This window comes from Eleutherodactylus coqui, chromosome 2 (assembly GCF_035609145.1).
Source record: "Eleutherodactylus coqui strain aEleCoq1 chromosome 2, aEleCoq1.hap1, whole genome shotgun sequence".
In the NCBI taxonomy this organism is placed as follows: Eukaryota; Metazoa; Chordata; class Amphibia; order Anura; family Eleutherodactylidae; genus Eleutherodactylus; species Eleutherodactylus coqui.
Window position 1 is genome coordinate 160,053,623 of NC_089838.1, and position 22,351 is coordinate 160,075,973.

The 22,351-nt window shown below is 43.5% G+C and overlaps 1 protein-coding gene across 1 annotated transcript in view; it reads right to left on the reverse strand.

Moving 5' to 3' along the window:
- The window catches only part of SLC13A1 (solute carrier family 13 member 1), a 66,105-nt gene extending 59,689 nt beyond the window's left edge, over positions 1-6,416 (reverse strand). Inside the window, exon 1 of the mRNA XM_066589889.1 lies at positions 6,358-6,416. Within this exon, the coding sequence (XP_066445986.1) occupies positions 6,358-6,411 (54 nt within the window). The 5' untranslated portion in view covers positions 6,412-6,416. The remainder of the gene's footprint in view (positions 1-6,357) is intronic.
- Positions 6,417-22,351: the final 15,935 nt, after the last annotated feature.

Consider the following 22,351-nt stretch of genomic DNA (forward strand, 5'->3'; position numbering starts at 1 on the left):
GCAGGGAAACAGCTTGAGCGACATCTTTTGAGTGATTATCGTTGTCTCTAAATGGGCCTTAAGACATTGTGAGCTATGAAGAAAAACCCCAGATCTTCTAGGAACTTAAGAGATCTCATCCGATTTTTTTTTTTTTTAAAGATTGGATTTGATAATATATATAGTAATCAAAGTCCTCTAGCCCAAATCGCTCTCTAAGGGTGTCAAAGGCGAGTAGTTCCTCTCCCCACAAAATATCTGATATATGTTGAATCCGTCTTCTTCTCCAACCACTAACGTTCAGATCTTAAATAAAGTATGTATGAATCTCTAGTGGGAACTCAAGGGATAATATTCTCAGGGATAATCTTAAACTTATATACATAGTAGTTCCAGGCCTGCAATGTTGCGTGCATAGGAGAGAACACGTCTTCAACCCCAACCAAAGATGGACACTCCGAGTATAAGGATTGGATCAAGCATACCCTTAGAAGGGAAGCCAACAATCTATTTTTACTTAATTGCCTTTCCATAAGACCCCATGTCAGCACTTTGGAGTCCCACAGCCAGGCCCCCATCTGACTAAGAATAGTTGCTTGATTGTATGAATGCAAATTTGAGACACCCAAATCCTCCTTGTCCACGATGTTGGTATAGGATTTGAGCTGCTACTCTGTGTCTCCTGTTATTCCATATATAATTCAATAGTTGTTTTTGGAAGCATGTTATAGTTGCTTGTGGAATTAGGTAAGTAAGGGTACAGAAAAAGTATAGAATTTTTAACATCTTATAGAGCACTATTCGCCCCATCCAGGAGTGCTCCATTTTCTCCAATCTTTATAACTCTTTTTAAGTAGCAGTGTGTCAAGGGCCTAGATTAATAGAAATAATCTTGGACAATGCGGAACACAATTTTTCTGCCCAAATATGGGATTTCAGATTGCAATTGGAAGTGAAATTCTCTCTGGATGTCCAAGTTTAAATGCTTATCTATGTTGATGCCAAGTATTTGCGATTTGTCTACATTTAGTTTGTAGTAAGAAACTTTACTAAACATATCTATGTTTTCTGCTATTTTTCTCAGAGAGTTTAAGGGGTCAGTCAAAGAAAGGAGGACATCGTCAGCAAAGAGTCCAATTTTATGCTGTCTGAACCCCAAAGGAACCCCTCTTATCTCAGGTGTAATTCTTATTGTTTCTGCCAAGGGTTCCATTGTCATGATAAACAATAGGGGAGAGAGAGGACATCCCTGACGCGTCCTATTTGTTATTGTAAATGGCGTGGATAAAGTACCATCCACCAACACCCTTGCGGACAGCAAGGAGTACAGTGCCCGGACAACCCTTAGAAATCTGTCTCCCATTCCAAATTTTTTAAGGGTTGCAAATGCAAATTCCCAGTGTAGTCTATCGAATGCCTTCTCTGTGTCCAGGGCAAGGAGGAAAGAAGGCCCCCAACACCACAATCAAATTTAACGTCCTTCTCGTGCCATTCACTGCCTATCTCCCTTCAGTGAATCCCACCTGGTCTTTATGAATCACCTCTGGCAGAACTCTTAAAAGTCTCTCGGCGAGAATTTTGGAATACATTTTGGTGTCTGATTTGAGGAGAGATATTGGTCTAAAATTAGATGGTGTGGTAGGGAGTTTACCTTGTTTAGGAATTGTGGAGATAGTCACTTGTAACATTTCTGCTGGCAAGGATCCGTTTGCCATTGCATCATTAAATACCCTTATTAGATATGGCGTAAGATGAGGGGCAAATAATTTATGATATTCGTTTGAGAGCCCATCTGGCTCCCGTGATTTGAAATTCTTCAATTCGCATATAGTTTTTGTTATTTCTTATACAGAGATGGGTTTGTCTAATTCCTGAGCTTTGTTGCCTAAGGTGGGGAAGGACATTTTCTTCAAAAATTTGTCGATCATGTCAGAACTAGGTTGGGGATCCGAAGGATCATTTTTTAAATTGTATAGTTTGGCGTAATAGGCCGTAAACTCTTCCGCTATTTTGTGAGGATGAGAGATTTTAAATAATGGGTCATTTGTTTTAATCACGTATGGAATTTCAGCTTTCACTCTTTTTGGTTTTGTGAGGTTAGCTATTAATTTTGAGGGTTTGTCCATATTAGAATAGAAGTTAGCTCTCCAATATACAGTTTTTTTTGTAGTCTTCAAGTAGAATTGTTCTCAGCTTACATCTAAGTGTCATCAACTCATCTGTATGGTTAGTTACAGAGGGAAGTTGTAAATTCTGTTCTAATCTTTTTATTTTATCAAGAATCTCTTCAATATGTTTTTTCTTGTTTTTCCTGTTTTGAACACAGATTTTTAACATTATTCCCCTAATGACTGCCTTGTGGGCATTCCATAGAGTACTGTCCCTATGACTGGGTCTGAATTTAGGTCAAAATATTCTTTGCTGCAAATTGTCTTTTGATTGTTAGGGGATTTGAGTAGATTTACATCATTACGCCAAATTCTTACATATCAAGGGGGGAGCCTAATTTGATTTTCAATAGGATGGGTGAATGGTCTGATCAGGAAGTTGTGCCGATGTCCGACGCTTGGATTAGAGGAAGGGACCATCTATCAACCAATGTGTCGTATAAGCTCTTTTTTGTGGAGCCATGGCTTCAGTGTGGGTGCTGTTCTATTTCTCGCTGTGGAATCAATTAACTTATCGGGTATAATATTAAAATCTCCACAAATTAGCAATTTCCTTTTTTGTATTTTCTCTATTTTTTATACCATTTTGTTCAGGAAGAAAATCTGTGCACTATTAGGGGCATAGATATTTGCTAGAGTAATTATTTGCCCATTTAATTTGCCAACTAGAGTTATGTATCTACCCTTTGAACCTTTTCGCTCAACACAAAATCAATGTTCTCTTCTAAAGCAATTGGACCCCTGCATCTTTCCTTTTTGCGCAAGCCTTAATATTTGCAGAAATTTTTTGTTGGAGAATTTTGGGCATTTTGCCTCCGCAAAGTTTGTCTCCTGAATACACAACACATTAGTATTTGTCTCTTTTGCGTATTTCCATATAATTTCTCTTTTAAACAGGGAATTTAGCCCCTTGGCATTATACGATAATATCTTAACCGCCATTACTCATATACAAACAAAAGATTAGACGCTGCATTGGTAGCTTAGCGACAAACTCATCAAACATAATTTTAAAACAAACAGTACTCAGCAGTGAGTCTCTTCACTACAATCCTTGTCGTTGGACGTTGCTGCCTGTAGTACCTATAGAATAGAAAACTAAAGAAACAAAACCAGATAGCAAAACAGGCATTAACTCCTGCATATTCTTTGGGGGAGAAAGAAAAGTTCGCCTCATGCCTTCAGCCTCTTTCATTAGCTAATTTAAAGGTGTCCCAGCAGTTAAATATCCATACATTAAGTAATTGAAAAGTAAGCAAATTGAAATTTTCAAGTGGGTGAAACACGGGCCCATGTACCTTGTACTTTTTTGGATTGTGATGTATTTGTGGTCGGGTGTTTTTCCATCATCTGAACCCCTCACTTCACTATCAGTTTTCTTCCCTTTTCCAAAGTTGCTATAACATGGAGCAACTTGTCCTTGTACACTAGCAATTTTGTGGGATATCCCCATCTGTGAGGGATATTAGCCGCTCTCAATGAAGTGGTGATGTGAGAAAAAGTTTTTCTGCTTTAAATTGTGAAAGCTGAGAGATCTGCATAAAGATGGATATTGGAGTATGGGGCGGGTAGGGTGTTTGTTTTCTTCGCAGCGAACATTAGCGCCTCTTTAATATGAAAAAAGTGGACTCTCGCTATTACATAACGTGGAGTCATTTCTGGTAGAAATTTCGGTTTAGGTAGTCTGTGTGCCCTGTCAATTATGTGCTCTTGTTCTGAGGTGTTTGGCCGTAGTGATTGCTAAGTTGGAAACTTCATCCACATGTTGCAGACTCAACTGACAGACGTGCGTACAAACGCCTGTGTGACTGAACCCTATATTTGTTTTTTAGGCTGCATACAGTACATGTAATACCCCTTAGTGCAGGAGCCATATATCTAAGTACAAGACTGATTTGTATGGTAAAAATGGGATTCCAATCCCTGTAAGGATTGAGAACCTTAAAAAATAAATAAATATATAATATATATTATAAAATTATTCCATTGTTCAGTTCATGTCTCTAGACCATGACAAACACTAGATACTAAATGGGCCATCAATGTTTGATCTGTGGGGAAGCCAACCACTGGAACCCCCCACCAATCAGCATAGGGAAGGTACTGTCAAGCACATACGTCATCTACTGTTTGTATATACTACTTGTACACATCAGAATTACTACTTATTGTTTATTAAGTTAACATGGCAAATCTAAAAAGTCTTGTATAATGTGAATGACCATGTCTGCATGAAACATAAATGAGATATGTGGGTGCACTAAACCAAATTACAAAAACTAGTAGTATGTGTAATATATACACACAAACACAGTGAAGTCATAACATATGGAAAATAAACATGATATACAGGATACCTTGTTGAGGCATTCATACCTGTAATATGATGTAGAATACACAGCAGCCATGTAGGAGTGGAATACTGCTCATCTACTGTAATCCCTATATTGCAAAGGACGTACAAGGAAATTGGCACCCATGGTCTATATTTGTTGCTTATGGGTGTGTCCAAGCAAAAACAAATTCTGAGACCTGGTTCTGAACTATAAGCATTTCAATATTAATAAAATGCAAATTTTACAAATATGACCTATTAGAAGGAAGTAACAAAACTTTAATTATATTAATATATATTTATCCCTGCATCGGATTATACTGAAGTTCTGTTTGTTCAACAGGAAAAGCACATTCCATCAGTGCTATGAACATGATTTAGGTCTCATTTTAAAGCCATGGCGACCCTTGGCTTTAAATAATTAAATGCAAAAGCATGTCTGTAGCCCTAATAGAAGTGGTGTTACAGCCCTTTGAATTGAGGTCAGTAACACTTAATTTTTAGCTGTCACTTCAGTCTGTGTGCAAAGCAGGGTAGCAGCAGGGACCAGCAAGCAGTGAAGAACAATGTGTGATTCACCTGCCTGTCCCCCTGTCCTATGAGAGGGGTAACATGGACATTTGTTCATGTTATCACCATCTCCCCTATTATCAATGGAATACTATATAGGGGTCTTCCCAGAACAAGAGTTAAAAGATGAGTACTCCCTCATGTAATTACTCCTCTATTCCATTTAACCCCCTAGATGCTGCAGTTAGTGCTGACTGCAGCATAAGATTGGTATTACAGAATTTAAAAAAAATGTTTTTTTCCTTATGTAATTTTTTAAATGTTGAAAAAGGAATAAAAAATTATGCATATGGTACTGCCACATCCATAAAACCCGTAATGTAATAGTACATTTATTTATCTGGAAAGGTGAATTCCTTTTAAAATAGATTGTCAAAATCAAATCAAATTGTCAAAATAGACATTTTTTTGTTCATCATGCTCTCCCAAAATGAAAAAAAAAGAATATATATATATATATATATATATATATATATATATATATATATATATATATATATGTGTACAAATAAAAATGCTATTTATACTTGTAGATATAATACCTTTTAATGGCTAACAAAATACATGATGTTATAGCAAGTGTTTGAACCTACTCAGGGTCCTTCCTCAGGATCGTGAGGAAGAACTCTGAGTAGGTTCGAAAGCTGGCTATAACATAATAGAAAATCGAGCCCATTGATTTCATGGGTTTGTTCACATGCACGTATTTGGAGTGTGCAATTTGGCCATGCAAAAAAAAATACGCAGTATGCTCTATTTTTCAGTGCACAGGGAATGAACACATCTTCAACTTATTAAACTAATAGCCAATTTTAATGATTGAGAATATTGGTGTGTGTGTTTTTTTGTTTTGTTTTTTTGCGCATGCAACTGTGCACGACTTGTGCACATGAAAAGTACAGCTGTTGTGCATGCAACTATGCATATGATCATGTGACACAGGCCCTTGTGATTGTTATGTTGTAAGCTTCATCCACATGTTGCAGAAAAAAGGGTGAAATCTATACTTATATCTTTAGCAAAATCTGCATCAACAGTTGTACACAGGAAATCCATCACATGTGAACATAGCCTTAGCTATCATGTAAAATAATTTGCACTGCAATATATATATATATATATATATATATATATATATATATATATATATATATAATTATAGAAATGTGCTACATTCACAAAATCTGCTAAGCAAATAAACAAAAAGCAGTTCCTGTATATAAGAACAAGTCCATTCTACATTGCACCAGAGTTCTTCAGAATTTAAAGGACAGATAGAAGTTCTTAAGAAAAAGAAGTACTTACTTGCAGCTGGGAAAGATAAAGTATAGTGAATCCAGGGCACTCTCTAAAACCCATGTTTATTCCTGACTGCCTCTGCTGCATTGTTTGGAGATTTAAGCTTCAAGTACCCTGCCTGTAATCTTCCAACAATGAATGCTTTGATTCTAACAAACAGTTCAGGTACGGAAAAAGACAACTAAATGAAGTCATTTACATTCTGGACCATTTGAGCTGGTGTTTTGTAGAAAATAAAAGTGAGACAATTTCTCTGTCAGCAACTAGAATTGAGATTGTTGTATTCCTTCTGTAAACACCACAGACTATATTCTCATTATAACATAAACACTTTCTTTCATGATATTTGTTTTGAATGAAGAGAAAAACATCTAAGATTTCATAAATACAAATGTCAGCTATTGCATACAAGAGATAGGCCTCATGCACACGGGCGGATTTGCATTGCGGAATCCTGAGCGGGCATCCGCCTCCGGGTTCTGCAGCAAATACCATCCAAAGCATGCTATGGAAAAGTGATTCTTCCCACACACGGGCAGAAACGAATTGCGGTTTCCGCTTGCGGATTAAAAATCACAGCATGCTCCATTTTTGCACAGATGGCTACTATTGAAGTTGACATTGTGAAAAAGGTCGCGGATTTTGCATCATCGATGGCGATGACGCAGGAAAAGTAGGAGTTTAAATTTAAAAAATCAGTACTTGCGCATGTCCGACAGCAAGATGTGCAGAATATCCACAATACAGATTGAAGAAAAGAAAGGTACGAGTGGATGCCATTGCTGTCAGGGAAGGATTCTGCTGCGCAATTCCGCATTCAGGATCCGACTTGCCCATGTGCATGAGGTCTTTATAATGGCATGAGAGCTTTGGTCCATATCTATGGGGCTTTTTACACGAGACAGAATAGGCCGCACGATGCACTGCCAGCCACAGTAAACTCGGCCCCAAAATCTGCAGGCTACCTATGGATTTTGATGCGGAATTGAAAATGGCTTAAAACCTGCCTGTAATTCTGCATCAAAATCCGCAGTTAGACCTGTGTGGAATTCCGCAGCTGCACTTTGCAAAGTATTTTTTTCTTTTGTGAAAGGTCACTATTAGGGTGCCTACCCACTTGCGATTTTTTTTCCTGTGATGTTTTGCGTTTTTTCTCAAAAGCAATTAGTATAGAATGTGTTCTTGTCCATCTGGGTTTTTTTTTTCCGTTTCGTGGGGTTTTTTCACATAGGAACTGTCAGTTGCATATGTGTCCTTATTTTTCTCTTAATGCACCCATGATTGTCAATGGAGGGCTGCAAAAATCGCCACGAAAAACGCGCAAAAAAACGTGCGAAAATGCCGCGTTTTTCACGCGCGAAAATCGGCAACGCAAGTGGGTAGGCGCCCTTACCTGTTTTTTTTAACATGAGAAAATGTAATATTCTTTTTTTGTAAACAAATCTTTATAAAATGATGATGTCTTGTGTCAGACTCTGCAGACATGGATCCACTGTGTCATACACTGGTTTGGCTTTGAGCTAGATCTAGTGGCAACACCTAAGGAATCAGGGTCTTCACTCTTTCACCCCACCAATCAGGATCTGGGCTTTGCTGCAGGGTGCCCAGGCCATTAAACTAAAAGTGACCCCTATTTATGTCGCTGCTGATGTAACTACAGACCACGACGCGGTATCTGAGTGTGTGAACAGAGGCATAGTCAAAGGAGTCCAGAATGGAGGCAGGTAGCGTATACTTCAGCATGAGAGACAGAATAGAAGTCAGGGCACACAGAGTAGGCACGGCATGATATAAACAGGCCAGGAGTTGGGGCAGAAAGCAGGGTCCCTCCTGGAGCTTGGATGCAATACTTTCAGTTAAGGGTTTTGTGAATACTCTGACACCTGATGTGAACATAACTAATTCACCTACTCCTTTCAAAGAACTATATATGTCCACAGGCCCTCCAAAACACACAATCTGTTGTTTCAACCCCTAGTGATGAAGCCTGTTTACGCCTTAATGACCAGGCCAAATTTTGGAAATCTGCCATGTGTCACTTTAACTTGTTTAAATATGTTTACATATATTGACGGAGTAATAGAATATAATGTTATAATCATATGTATACACACATGGAGGAGTAATCTCAGGATGATGTCTATGTTGTCATTGGGAGTCTGCTTAATAAATGACATCAGTTTCTGCCAGCAGTATATAGTTCTATGCAGACTTGTTTCATGTGTGTTACCTTCATGCGGTGTTCTTATGGGTGCACTACTACAAAAGTTGCAATATTTTTGGGGGATAAAACATTATTTGCCACATATTGGTGATATTAAAGCTACATTTGTATATTTGTTATAGGTGAATCTATTGAAAGCAGTTGCTTCTTTTACTATGTACCCCATTTATAATATTGCATAGAATCATAGAATAGTAGAGTTGGAAGGGACCTCCATGGTCATCAGATCCTGCTCAGTGCAGGATTCACAAAATCATTCTAGACAGATATTCGTCCAGCCTTTGTTTGAACACTTCTATTGAAGGAAAACTCACCACCTGTCATGGTAAACATAATAACAATGTGGTAAAGAGTCTATTCTTCTGGGTTTTTGTGAGAGAGTTCCAGCCACATGTGGGTACCTTCAACTCCCATGTGGTGAAGAATGAAGGAGGAAATACGGTTCCTGATCTTCTTTGTGCCAGTGACTGTGGAGGAATGAGAGTCCCAAAAGAGAGAGAGTGTGAGCGTGTTGGTGGTGAGTGAAGGCTCAGCCTCTGAGCAGTGGTACTATTTTCCTATGCGACTGTCCTGTACTCTGGGATCACCGCAAAGAGGTACTAAAATTCTGCTTTCCTACATGGCCGGCCTGTGCCCTGGGATCACCGTGTAGAGGTACTAAAGAAGATTCTTGTTCACGTGCACATCTGTCCTATGTAATTTGTGCTTTTCACCCAGTGTTTGATGAGAAGTGAAGTTTTGCCAGGCCCTGACCGCTCCCAGGGACCTGGGGCACGTTATATCAGTCTTCAACTAATTTATTTACCACCGGGCAGCTTTGCAGTGGGTAACGGAATGGTGGCATCACCCATGACAACCCCTATATCTGTTTGCAAGTTTATTGGGCATCCCTTTCCGAGGGATGTCTGGAAGAGGCCCAGTGCTGCCCTGGCCGAGGCTATGTGCGTTCCTCTGAGAGGGAGCATGTGTTGAGGGTCACCGGGATGCTGCAGACACAGTATTCCAGATGAGGTCTGACTAAGGAAGAGTAGAGGGGGATAATTACCTCACGTGATCTAGACTCTATGATTCTCCTAATGCATCCCAGAATTGTGTTTGCCTTTTTGGCTGCTGCATTACATTGTTCACTCGTGTTTAGTCTATGATCTATTAGTATGCCCAAGTCTTTTGCACAAAAATTGCTGCTGCTTAGCCCAATTCCTCCCATTCTGTATGTGCTTTTTTCATTTTTCTTGCCCAGATGTAGGACTTTGCATTTGTCCTTGTTAAATACCATTCTGTTAATTGCCGCCCACTGTTCAGGCTTTTCTAGATTATTTTTGAATACTCTCGCTCTCTTCCCTAGTATTGAACAACACTGGGCCTAGGACAGAGCCTTGTGGTACCCCAATTGACACATTCTTTCACTTGGATGTGCAGCCATTTATGACCCCTCTTTGAGTACGATCACGCCAATTGTAACTCCACCTAACAGTTGCCTTGTCAATCCCATATCTGGTCAATAAGTATGGTATAAGATACTTTGTCAAATGCTTTACTAAAGTCAAGATATACTATATCCACTACTTTTCTCTGATCAACCCAGTTGGTAATTCTGTTATAGAAGGAAATTAGATTCATCTGGCATGACTTGTTTGTTACAAACCCATGCTGGCTTTGGTTAATGACTAGAGATGAGCGAGCACCAAAATGCTCGGGTGCTCGTTACTCGAGACGAACTTTTCGCGATGCTCGAGGGTTCGTTTCGAGTAACGAACCCCATTGAAGTCAATGGGCGACCCGAGCATTTTTGTATATCGCCGATGCTCACTAAGGATTTCGTTTGTGAAAATCTGGGCAATTCAAGAAAGTGATGGGAACGACACAGCAACGGATAGGGCAGGCGAGGGGCTACATGTTGGGCTGCATCTCAAGTTCCCAGGTCCCACTATTAAGCCACAATAGCGGCAAGAGTGGGACCCCCCTCCCAACAACTTTTACTTCTGAAAAGCCCCCATTAGCAATGCATACCTTAGCTAAGCACCACACTACCTCCAACAAAGCACAATCACTGCCTGCATGACACTCCGCTGCCACTTCTCCTGGGTTACATGCTGACCAACCCCCCCCCCCAAACGACCCAGTGTCCACAGCGCACACCAAACTGTCCCTGCCCAGCCTTCAGCTGCCCTCATGCCACGCCACCCGCATGTCTATTTATAAGTGCGTCTGCCAGAGGAAAAGCAGGCACACACTGCAGAGGGTTGGCACGGCTAGGCAGCGACCCTCTTTAAAAGGGGCGGGGCGATAGTCCACAATGCTGTACAGAAGCAATGAGAAATCCAATCCTGTGCCACCTCCATCTGGAGCTGCACACGTGGGCATAGCAATGGGGAACCTATGTGCCACACACTATTCATTCTGTCAAGGTGTCTGCATGCCCCAGTCAGACCGCGGTTTTTTATAAATAGTCACAGGCAGGTGCAACTCTGCAATGGGAATTCCGTGTGCACCCACAGCATGGGTGGCTCCCTGGAACCCACCGGCGGTAGATAAATATATCCCATTGCATTGCCCATCACAGCTGAGGTAATAAATTCATGTTTAATGCAGGTGGGCTTCGGCCCACACTGCATGCCCCAGTCAGACTGGGATTCTTTAGAAGTGGACACATGTAGTTACAACTCCGTGTGGACCGACAGCATGGGTGGGTGCCAGGAAGCCACCGGCGGTACATAAATATATCCCATTGCATTGCCCATCACAGCTGAGGTAATAAATTCATGTTTAATGCAGGTGGGCTTCGGCCCACACTGCATGCCCCAGTCAGACTGGGGTTCTTTAGAAGTGGACACATGCAGTTACAACTCCCTGTGCACCCACAGCATGGTTGGCTCCCTGGAACCCACCGGCGGTAGATAAATATATCCCATTGCATTGCCCACCACAGCTGAGGTAATAAATTCATGTTTAATGCAGGTGGGCTTCGGCCCACACTGCATGCCCCAGTCAGACTGGGATTCTTTAGAAGTGGACACATGTAGTTACAACTCCGTGTGGACCGACAGCATGGGTGGGTGCCAGGAAGCAACCGGCGGTAGATAAATATATCCCATTGCATTGCCCATCACAGCTGAGGTAATAAATTCATGTTTAATGCAGGTGGGCTTCGGCCCACACTGCATGCCCCAGTCAGACTGGGATTCTTTAGAAGTGGACACATGTAGTTACAACTCCATGTGGACCGACAGCATGGGTGGGTGCCAGGAAGCCACCGGCGGTAGATAAATATATCCCATTGCATTGCCCATCACAGCTGAGGTAATAAATTCATGTTTAATGCAGGTGGGCTTCGGCCCACACTGCATTCCCCAGTCAGACTGGGGTTCTTTAAAAGTGGACACATGCAGTTACAACTCCCTGTGCACCCACAGCATGGGTGGCTACCTGGAACCCACCGGCGGTACATAAATATATCCCATTGCAGTGCCCATCACAGCTGATGTTACGTGAGCTGTAATGCAGGTGGGCAAAAAATTAATTTGATTACACTGTAGGCGAGGGCCCCCAAAAATTGGTGTACCAACAGTACTAATGTACCTGAGAAAAATTGCCCATGCCCAACCAAGAGGGCAGGTGAAACCCATTAATCGCTTTGGTTAATGTGGCTTAATTGGTAACTAGGCCCGGAGGCAGCCCAGTTAAAATAAAAATTGGTTGAGGTGAAAGTTTCAACGCTTTAATGAGCATTGAAACGTATAAAAATTGTTTAGAAAAAGTATATGACTGAGCCTTGTGGGCCTAAGAAAAATTGCCCGTTCGGCGTGATTATGTGAGGTTTCAGGAGGAGGAGCAGGCGGAGGAGGAGGAATATTATACACAGATAGATGAAGCAAAAAGGTCCACGTTTTGGATGGTGATAGAGAACGATGCTTCCATCCGCGGGTGCAGCCTACGTATTGTTTAGGTATTGCTGCTGTCCGCTGGTGGAGAAGAGAAGTCTGGGGAAATCCAGGCTTTGTTCATCTTGATGAGTGTAAGCCTGTCGGCACTGTCGGTTGACAGGTGGGTACGCTTATCCGTGATGATTCCCCCAGCCACACTAAACACACTCTCTGACAAGACGCTAGCCGCAGGACAAGCAAGCATCTCCAGGGCATACAGCGCGAGTTCAGGCCACGTGTCCAGCTTCGACACCCAGTAGTTGTAGGGGGCAGAGGCGTCACCGAGGATGGTCGTGCGATCGGCTACGTACTCCCTCACCATCCTTTTACAGTGCTCCCGCCGACTCAGCCGTGACTGGGGAGCGGTGACACAGTCTTGCTGGGGAGCCAGAAAGCTGTCAAAGACCTTAGAGAGTGTTCCCCTGCCTGTGCTGTACATGCTGCCTGATCTCCGCGCCTCCCCTGCTACCTGGCCCTCGGAACTGCGCCTTCTGCCACTAGCGCTGTCGGATGGGAATTTTAGCATCAGCTTGTCCGCCAGGGTCCTGTGGTATAGCATCACTCTCGAACTCCTATCCTCTTCGGGAATGAGAGTGGAAAGGTTCTCCTTATACCGTGGGTCGAGCAGTGTGTACACCCAGTAAGCCGTAGTGGCCAGAATGCGTGTAACGCGAGGGTCACGAGAAAGGCATCCTAACATGAAGTCAGCCATGTGTGCCAGGGTACCTGTACGCAACACATGGCTGTCTTCACTAGGAAGATCCCTTTCAGGATCCTCCTCCTCCGGCCATACACGCTGAAAGGATGACAGGCAAGCAGCATGTGTACCCTCAGCAGTGGCCCAAGCTGTCTCTTCCCCCTCCTCCTCATGCTCCTCCCCCTCCTCCTCCTCAACGCGCTGAGATATAGACATGAGGGTGCTCTGACTATCCAGAGACATACTGTCTTCCCACGCCTCCGTTTCCGAGTGCAAAGCGTCTGCCTTTATGCTTTGCAGGGAACTTCTCAAGAGGCATAGCAGAGGAATGGTGACGCTAATGATTGCAGCATCCCCGCTCACCATCTGGGTAGACTCCTCAAAGTTTCCAAGGACCTGGCAGATGTCTGCTAACCAGGCCCACTCTTCTGTAAAGAATTGAGGAGGCTGACTCCCACTGCGCCGCCCATGTTGGAGTTGGTATTCCACTATAGCTCTACGCTGCTCATAGAGCCTGGCCAACATGTGGGGCGTAGAGTTCCACCGTGTGGGCACGTCGCACAGCAGTCGGTGCACTGGCAGATTAAACCAATGTTGCAGGGTGCGCAGGGTGGCAGCGTCCGTCGTGGACTTGCGGAAATGTGCGCTGACCCGGCGCACATTTCCGAGCAGGTATGACAAGTGTGGGTAGCTTTTCAGAAAGCGCTGAACCACCAAATTAAAGACATGGGCCAGGCATGGCACGTGCGTGAGGCTGCCGAGCTGCAGAGCCTCCACCAGGTTACGGCCGTTGTCACACACAACCATGCCCGGTTGGAGGCTCAGCGGCGCAAGCCAGCGGTCGGTCTGCTCTGTCAGACCCTGCAGCAGTTCGTGGGCCGTGTGCCTCTTCTCTCCTAAGCTGAGTAGTTTCAGCACGGCCTGCTGACGCTTGCCCACCGCTGTGCTGCCACGCCGCGCGACACCGACTGCTGGCGACGTGCTACTGCTGCTGACACATCTTGATTGCGAGACAGAGGTTGCGTAGGAGGAGGAGGAGGAGGAGGGTGGTTTAGTGGAGGAAGCATACACCGCCGCAGATACCAGCACCGAGCTGGGGCCCACAATTCTGGGGGTGGGTAGGACGTGAGTGGTCCCAGGCTCTGACTCTGTCCCAGCCTCCACTAAATTCACCCAATGTGCCGTCAGGGAGATATAGTGGCCCTGCCCGCCTGTGCTTGTCCACGTGTCCGTTGTTAAGTGGACCTTGGCAGTAACCGCGTTGGTGAGGGGCGAGTACAATGTTGCGGGAGACGTGGTCGTGCAGGGCTTGACGGCACATCGGGAAAAGTAGTGAAAACTGGGAACCGAGTAGCGCGGGGCCGCCGCCGCCGCCATCATGCTTTTGAAAGCCTCCGTTTCCACAAGCCTATACGGCAGCATCTCCAGGCTGATCAATTTGGCAATGTGCACGTTTAACGCTTGAGCGTGTGGGTGCGTGGCGGCGTACTTGCGCTTGCGCTCAAACAGCGGCGCTAGCGACGTCTGGACGCTGCGCTGAGAGACATTGCTGGATGGGGCCGAGGACAGCGGAGGTGAGGGTGTGGGTGCAGGCCAGGAGACGGTAGTGCCTGTGTCCTCAGAGGGGGGTTGGATTTCAGTGGCAGGTTGGGGCACAAGGGGGAGAGGCAGTGGTGCAAACCGGAGGCAGTGAACGGCCTTCGTCCCACCTTGTGGGGTGCTTGGCCATCATATGCCTGCACATGCTGGTGGTGGTGGCTCCCCGGCTGATCTTGGCGCGACAAAGGTTGCACACCACTGTTCGTCGGTCGTCAGGCGTCTCTGTGAAAAACTGCCACACCGTAGAGCACCTTGACCTCTGCAGGGTGGCATTGCGCGAGGGGGCGCTTTGGGAAACAGTTGGTGGATTATTCGGTCTGGCCCTGCCTCTACCCCTGGCCACCGCACTGGCTCGGCCTGTGCCCACACCCTGACTTGAGCCTCCACGTCCTCGCCCGCGTCCACGTCCTCTAGGCCTACCCCTACCCCTCAGCATGGTGTATTACCAGTAGTGCAGAAACAGAACGCTGTAATTAAATGTGCCGCTTATTGGCCTGTGGTTGGAGGCTGACTTCGCTTACCGAATGCACAGCAGAGCCAGGAAATAATTTTACGCAAGCCTGATGTAACACTTAGCTGGCTGCGTATGAATTAGGAGGACAACTACACCCAGCACAGACCCAGTACACTGAGGACAGTCACAGGCAGCCCAAATAGATTTTTTTCCCCAAATGTTTTTGGAAAGGCCCACTGCCTATATTCAATAAATATGTCTTCTGTCCCTGCTTTACCACTACTGGCCCTGGAGTATGTAAAATAACTGCAGACTGTTGCACTGTGGACTGGAATGTGATGTAACAGCCAACACAGAGCCAGGAAATAATTTTGCGCAAGCCTGCTGTAACACTTAGCTGGCTGCGTATGAATTAGGAGGACAACTACCCCCAGCACAGACCCAGTACACTGAGGACAGTCACAGGCAGCCCAAATAGATTTTTTTCCCCAAATGTTTTTGGAAAGGCCCACTGCCTATATTCAATAAATATGTCTTCTGTCCCTGCGTCACCACTACTGGCCCTGGAGTATGTAAAATAACTGCAGACTGTTGCACTGTGGACTGGAATGTGATGTAACAGCCAACACAGAGCCAGGAAATAATTTTGCGCAAGCCTGCTGTAACACTTAGCTGGCTGCGTATGAATTAGGAGGACAACTACACCCAGCACAGACCCAGTACACTGAGGACAGTCACAGGCAGCCCAAATAGATTTTTTTCCCCAAATGTTTTTGGAAAGGCCCACTGCCTATATTCAATAAATATGTCTTCTGTCCCTGCTTTACCACTACTGGCCCTGGAGTATGTAAAATAACTGCAGACTGTTGCACTGTGGACTGGAATGTGATGTAACAGCCAACACAGAGCCAGGAAATAATTTTGCGCAAGCCTGCTGTAACACTTAGCTGGCTGCGTATGAATTAGGAGGACAACTACCCCCAGCACAGACCCAGTACACTGAGGACAGTCACAGACAGCCCAAATAGATTTTTTTCCCCAAATGTTTTTGGAAAGGCCCACTGCCTATATTCAATAAATATGTCTTCTGTCCCTGCGTCACCACTACTGGCCCTGGAGTATGTAAAATAACTGCAGACTGTTGCACTGTGGACTGGAATACAGCGGTGATTTAACAGCCAACACAGAGCCAGGAAATAATTTTGCGCAAGCCTGCTGTAACACTTAGCTGGCTGCGTATGAATTAGGAGGACAACTACACCCAGCACAGACCCAGTACACTGAGGACAGTCACAGGCAGCCCAAATAGATTTTTTTCCCCAAATGTTTTTGGAAAGACCCACTGCCTATATTCAATAAATATATGTCTTCTGTCCCTGCCTCACCACCACTACTGGCCCTGGAGTATGTATAATTACTGCAGGGCGCAATGCTCTGCACGGCCAATATACAAAAAAAAAAAAAAAAGTGCAACACTGCAAAAAGCAGCCTCCACACTACTGCACACGGTTAGATGTGGCCCTAAGAAGGACCGTTGGGGTTCTTGAAGCCTAAAATACTCCTAACACTCTCCCTATAGCAGCTCCAGAACCAACAGCACTTTCCCTCCTCTATGTCAGAATAAATCTGTGGCAAGCCGCGGGAGGGGCCGATTTTTATACTTGGGTGACACCTGATCTCACCAGCCACTCACTGCAGGGGGGTGGTATAGGGCTTGAACGTCGCAGGGGGAAGTTGTAATGCCTTCCCTGTCTTTCTATTGGCCAGAAAAGCGCGCTAACGTCTCAGAGATGAAGGTGAAAGTAACTCGAACATCGCGTGGTACTCGTCACGAGTAACGAGCATCTCGAACATGCTAATACTCGAACGAGTATCAAGCTCGGACGAGTACGTTCGCTCATCTCTAATCACTTTGTAATATCTATAGTTTGGAAAATTCAAGACAGTGTTTCTTTAATATGTCCTTGTTGCGACTTGATAAAAAAGTAGCACACCTTGGATCCTACAATGGATCCTGGCATATTCACTTATGTACACACTTGCTTAATTTTATTACTGTTCTCTAAATAAAATCTTTTTGATCAAAAAGACAAAAGCCAGGGCAATGGTCATTATCGATTACTGTGTTCAAATAAAATATCATTTGCAAAATAATTAACTCTACTATGTGAAATATTGAATCATTTCATTGTTGACATTAGTCTGTGTTTAAACATTTTATAGACTTGATCAATTATATTAACTTCTATGAAACGTAAATGTAAATCATATTTCATATAATGTCTACTCTCGTTTCTTTTTATTTGGTACAAACACCCTGAAGGCTTCTGACAGCTAACCAGCTAAATTCACAGAATGTTCGATTTTCTGGTTTGGGCTAATAATTTTCTTTTACTAATCTCTAGAAAACTTCCCAACATTAGTCTTTTGCAAATACTTCTTGACATTTAAACAAGAAATTATTTATAAATAATCTAAAGCCTTTAAAGCCAATAATAACCTAAATAATTGAAATCATTTAAATGTCTTAATTCCTGAAGCTTAGAAATGTTCTATATTTCCAGGGTCACCTTAGGATACTAGTCCCCATTTGTCCAGCCAGAAATGATGGATAGCTTATAACTCTGCTTAAGATCAGGAAGAGAGATGAGCAAGCATACTCGCTGAGGGCAATTGCTTGAGCGAGCATTGCCCTTAGCAAGTACCTGCCTGCTCGAGAGACAAGGTTCGGGTGGCGGCGCGGGGGAGCGGTGAGTAGAGGCAGTCAGCAGGGGGGAGCGGGGGTGAGAGAGGGAGAGAGAGATCTCCCCGCTCTCCCCCGCAGCACCCTGCGTGCCGCCGGCACCCGAACCTTGTCTCTCGAGCGGGCAGGTACTCGCTAAGGGCAAAGCTCGCTCGAGCAGTTGCCCTTAGCGAGTATGCTCGCTCATCACTAATCAGGAAGTGTTTTTAAAAATACATTATCACGCTGGCCAGCATGCGTTTTTCATGCCCATGTGAGGTGTTTTTGATTCAAAAATGCCTCGCATCACTTCTTTGAAATTTGATTCTCAGGCGTGTTTCATTAGTATCAGAGGATTGCAAGTGTTTCCCATTGATTTCAATGGAAAACATCACATCAAATTTAGGATGCATTATTAGGGACCATCCAGCTTGTCATCAGTGCACAGTTCAAAAACCTGTATCTCTGATGGTATGGGGTTACAATAGTGCCTATGGTATGCGGCTTAGTGTACATATCTTGAAAGGCAATATAAATTCTGAGCAGTTTATAGAGGTTGTAGAACAACATGTGCTTCCATCCAGACAATGTCTCTTTCAGGGAAGGCCTTGCATATTTTAGCAAGAGAATGCTAAACCACAGACTGCATCCATCACAACAGCATGGCTTCACAGAAGAAGAGTCCCGCGAATGAACAGTCCTACCTGCAGTCCAGACCTTTCACCCATAGAAAACATTTGGTGCATTATGAAAAAAAATCCAGCAAAGACGACCCAGGACTGTGCAGCAGCTAGAATCCTACATCAGACAAGAATGGGACAACATTCCTCTCCCCAAAACTCCGACAGTTGGTCAACTCACTTCCCACAGGTTCACAGACTGTTGTAAAAAGTAGAGAGGATGCCACACAATGGTAGATATGCCCTGCCCCAACTTTTTGCTGCAATCAATTTCTAAATGAATTTAAATTTGTTCAATTGAAATAGAAAAATGTCTCGCTTTCACCTTCTGATATGTGTTTTGTGAAGAAAATATAGTTATATGAGATCTCCAAATCACTGTATTTTTTTTTTTTTTACATGTATTTACTTTATACACTGCGCCAAACTTTTTTGGAATTGGAGTTGTAAATGGGACCACAGGGTATATCACTGTACTGGGTACCTCAGGGGCCCTGTAAATGCAACATGACACCTGAAAATTATTCCAGCAAAATTTACACTTTTGTATGATTCACTTCTAAATCTCAGTATTCTCTGAGCCAGTGTGGAGAAATTAACTGTTATGATATCTCACATAAAAGGCACATTGAGGGAAGCAGCAATAGCATGGAGGACATTATACAGTAGTACTGAGTGGTGTAACTGTGAATTTAGCACTGGGATGAGATTCCTCCTCCCTCTCTCCTCTTCATATACTTTTATGAGCAGCATCCAACCTTATCACCCCAGTGAGCTGATCTGACAGGGTTTATCAGATTAGTATTTCAGAGTGAAGGATCAGTGCAGGAGTAGGTGCGCGTGTGTGCATGCATGCGTCTGTGGGTTAATGGGAGAAAAAGTGGCTAACAAGTAGTGGAAGAGGAACTTTCTCTAAGGCCGGCATAACATGGTTGTATTTGTGCATGAAAAACACAGAGAATAGAACCCATTGGCTTCATTGGGTTTGTTCTCATTTCCATATTTTCCCTGTGCATTTTAATTGTACAAAAAAAAATAGAACATGTATTAGTTTTCTACATATTTGTGCACCAAAGGTCCCCATAAAAGTCAATGGGAAGTGCGCAAATTTATGACAATACTCAAGGAGATGTGTGAAACACTGTGTAATTCTGCTGTAAAAAGAACACATCTAGGACTAGTTTGCCATTTTAATTGGTGCATTGGTCACATGTGTTGTGGGGGTAAAAAGTATGCTGATGCATGCACAAAAAAGTGTCGTTCATTCCACAAAACGCAGCACTCGTAGACACGCTAAAAACGCTTACCGTTGCCCTCATCCACTCTCGATTATTGCAACTCATTGCTGATCGGCCTCCCCTGCACCAGACTATCCTCTCTCCAATCCATCCTGAATGCGGCAGCCAAGCTCATCTTCCTGTCCAGCCGCTACTCGGATGCCTCTGCCCTGTGTCGGTCACTGCACTGGCTGCCTGTCAAATACATAATTCAATTTAAACTCACCACTGTCATCCACAAAGCCCTCTACAGCACCGCACCACCATACAATACTTTCCTCAGTTCAATCCATCACCCAGCCCGCACCCTCCACTCCGCTAACAAAATCAGACTAAGGACCCCTTTTAATTCGAACCTTTTTTTCCTGCCTCCAAGACTTCTCTAGAGCAACAGTCCTCTGGAACACGCTACCCAAAACTATCCGTGATATAACTGACACACACAACTTCAGGCGTGCTCTAAAAACACACCTCTTCAGGGAGGCATACCATATCCTCTGAACCAAGCCTCTCTTTATCCCGCCTGATACTATTGTCTATGTGTATAGCCCTCCTCACTCTCCATCTCACCATACCTTGCACATCTTCAGCCCCTTTACTTTCTGTATCACCCCATTATTTGTAGTATGTAAGCTCATTGGAGCAGGACCCTCACCCCTATTTTTTCCTTCAATTGATTACTACATGTAACCATGGTTTTGTTTTTATTTCTCCTGTCTTGTAGGTGCTGCGGAATATGTTGGCGCTATATAAATAAAGAGTATTATTATTAATATGCTTGAGAAAGGCCGAGATTACGGCCGAAACGCATCGCAATAAAATAATTTTCGTACACATCTTCTGTATCCTATATGCCATCTTGGATTCAGGGGTGCTTAAACATTAGCACCCCTGCGAAGTAAGTAATATCCGTTATTACATGAATTCCTCTTATTATCTTGGATGATCTGTTCTTTTCCGTGACACCGGAGCGCTGGTTAATTTTCTTTTGTTTCTGAATAATAAATTTGGAAATGCCTCACACTCATTGGAATCCGGCCTTAGACCTTATGCACACAAGAGTTTTTTACACGGCTAATTTAGCTGCGATAAAGAATTGTGACCATGTCAAGCATTGGATTCCAATGCATTCATTCACATGGCCGGTTATTAGCTGCATAAAAAGACCCAGTGTGTTCCACATTTTACCTCCTTCAGCACATCTACCCTAAATCAACACCTGTAATGGTTGAATCACTGACAAGAAGATACCTTCTCCTCTTCGTTAATCCATCAACTCTACCTGCCTGGTTTGTAATACTTGGCACACCATGCAAAACAACTTCTCCCAAAGAAGTCACATTATCTTGTGTATTAGGGGCCCAGTTTGTATCAGCGGATACTTCACCATCTAGATTAGAAAAAACATCATAGGAATTATATATGGATAGTCAAAAATGAGCATGTTCATGTTCCACAACTCACAATCTCCCAAGAACCTACAGTTGCCCATTGTGCCCTACTGCTTTGAGATCTTGGAGGGAGTGGTGGCTGATTACAGGGCACCTTGTCAGCACTCACCGTATAGGATAGCCTTATATCCTCAGACTGAAGAAAACGAACTAATAACTGTAACCTGGAAATGTCACCATCTACAGTAAACCAGATATCTACATTAAAAATGGATGGTGTATCAAGTTTCAAAGACATGTTTATGAATAATTATCCATATTTATTGATTAGAATTACTAAAATCTAGTACTTATCAATACAAACTCCTGATGTTTTTAATCTTATGCCGTTTTTAAGACTATCCAGTTCTGTCTGGTTGCACTTATGTCATGACGCACTCACTGGGAATAAACTCACAGAGCTGCTTCCTTTTTTAAACACAGATACAACTTAATTATGCAAATTAATGTTCGCTTTTTCCTATGTTAATTGGAAGACATCCTTTCCAACTTGGTCAGGAATTCACAGCTACACCCCGATGAATCAGCAACTATTTAGAAATGAACAACAAGCTATGCAAAAACAATGCCATCTCAGAAGTAATAGCCAAATTAATTTCTTACCACCCTGTAATAGGCTGCATCCTTCTTGCAAGCCATCTTACTTGTATAGTGCAGTGATGGCACAGGAAATGTGCTTGCACCTTTACCTGTGGGTGCTGTCTAAATTATGAAATCCCTCACCTGTCACCCGCGCCGGCAGCCGAATCTTTAGACACGAGCGGGCAGATACTCAACTAAGGCACTACTCGCTCGAGTAGTTAGCCTTAGCAAGTATGCTTGCCTATCTCTAGTGCCTACCCACAACAGTTCTTTTTCACTGCGAATATTGCAGCATTTTTTTCTCCAGGTGTCTATGGGACTTGTTAATGCTAAAATCGCGATTTCGCGGTAAATTGTGATTTTGCCGCATTGCAATTTTAACATTAACAAG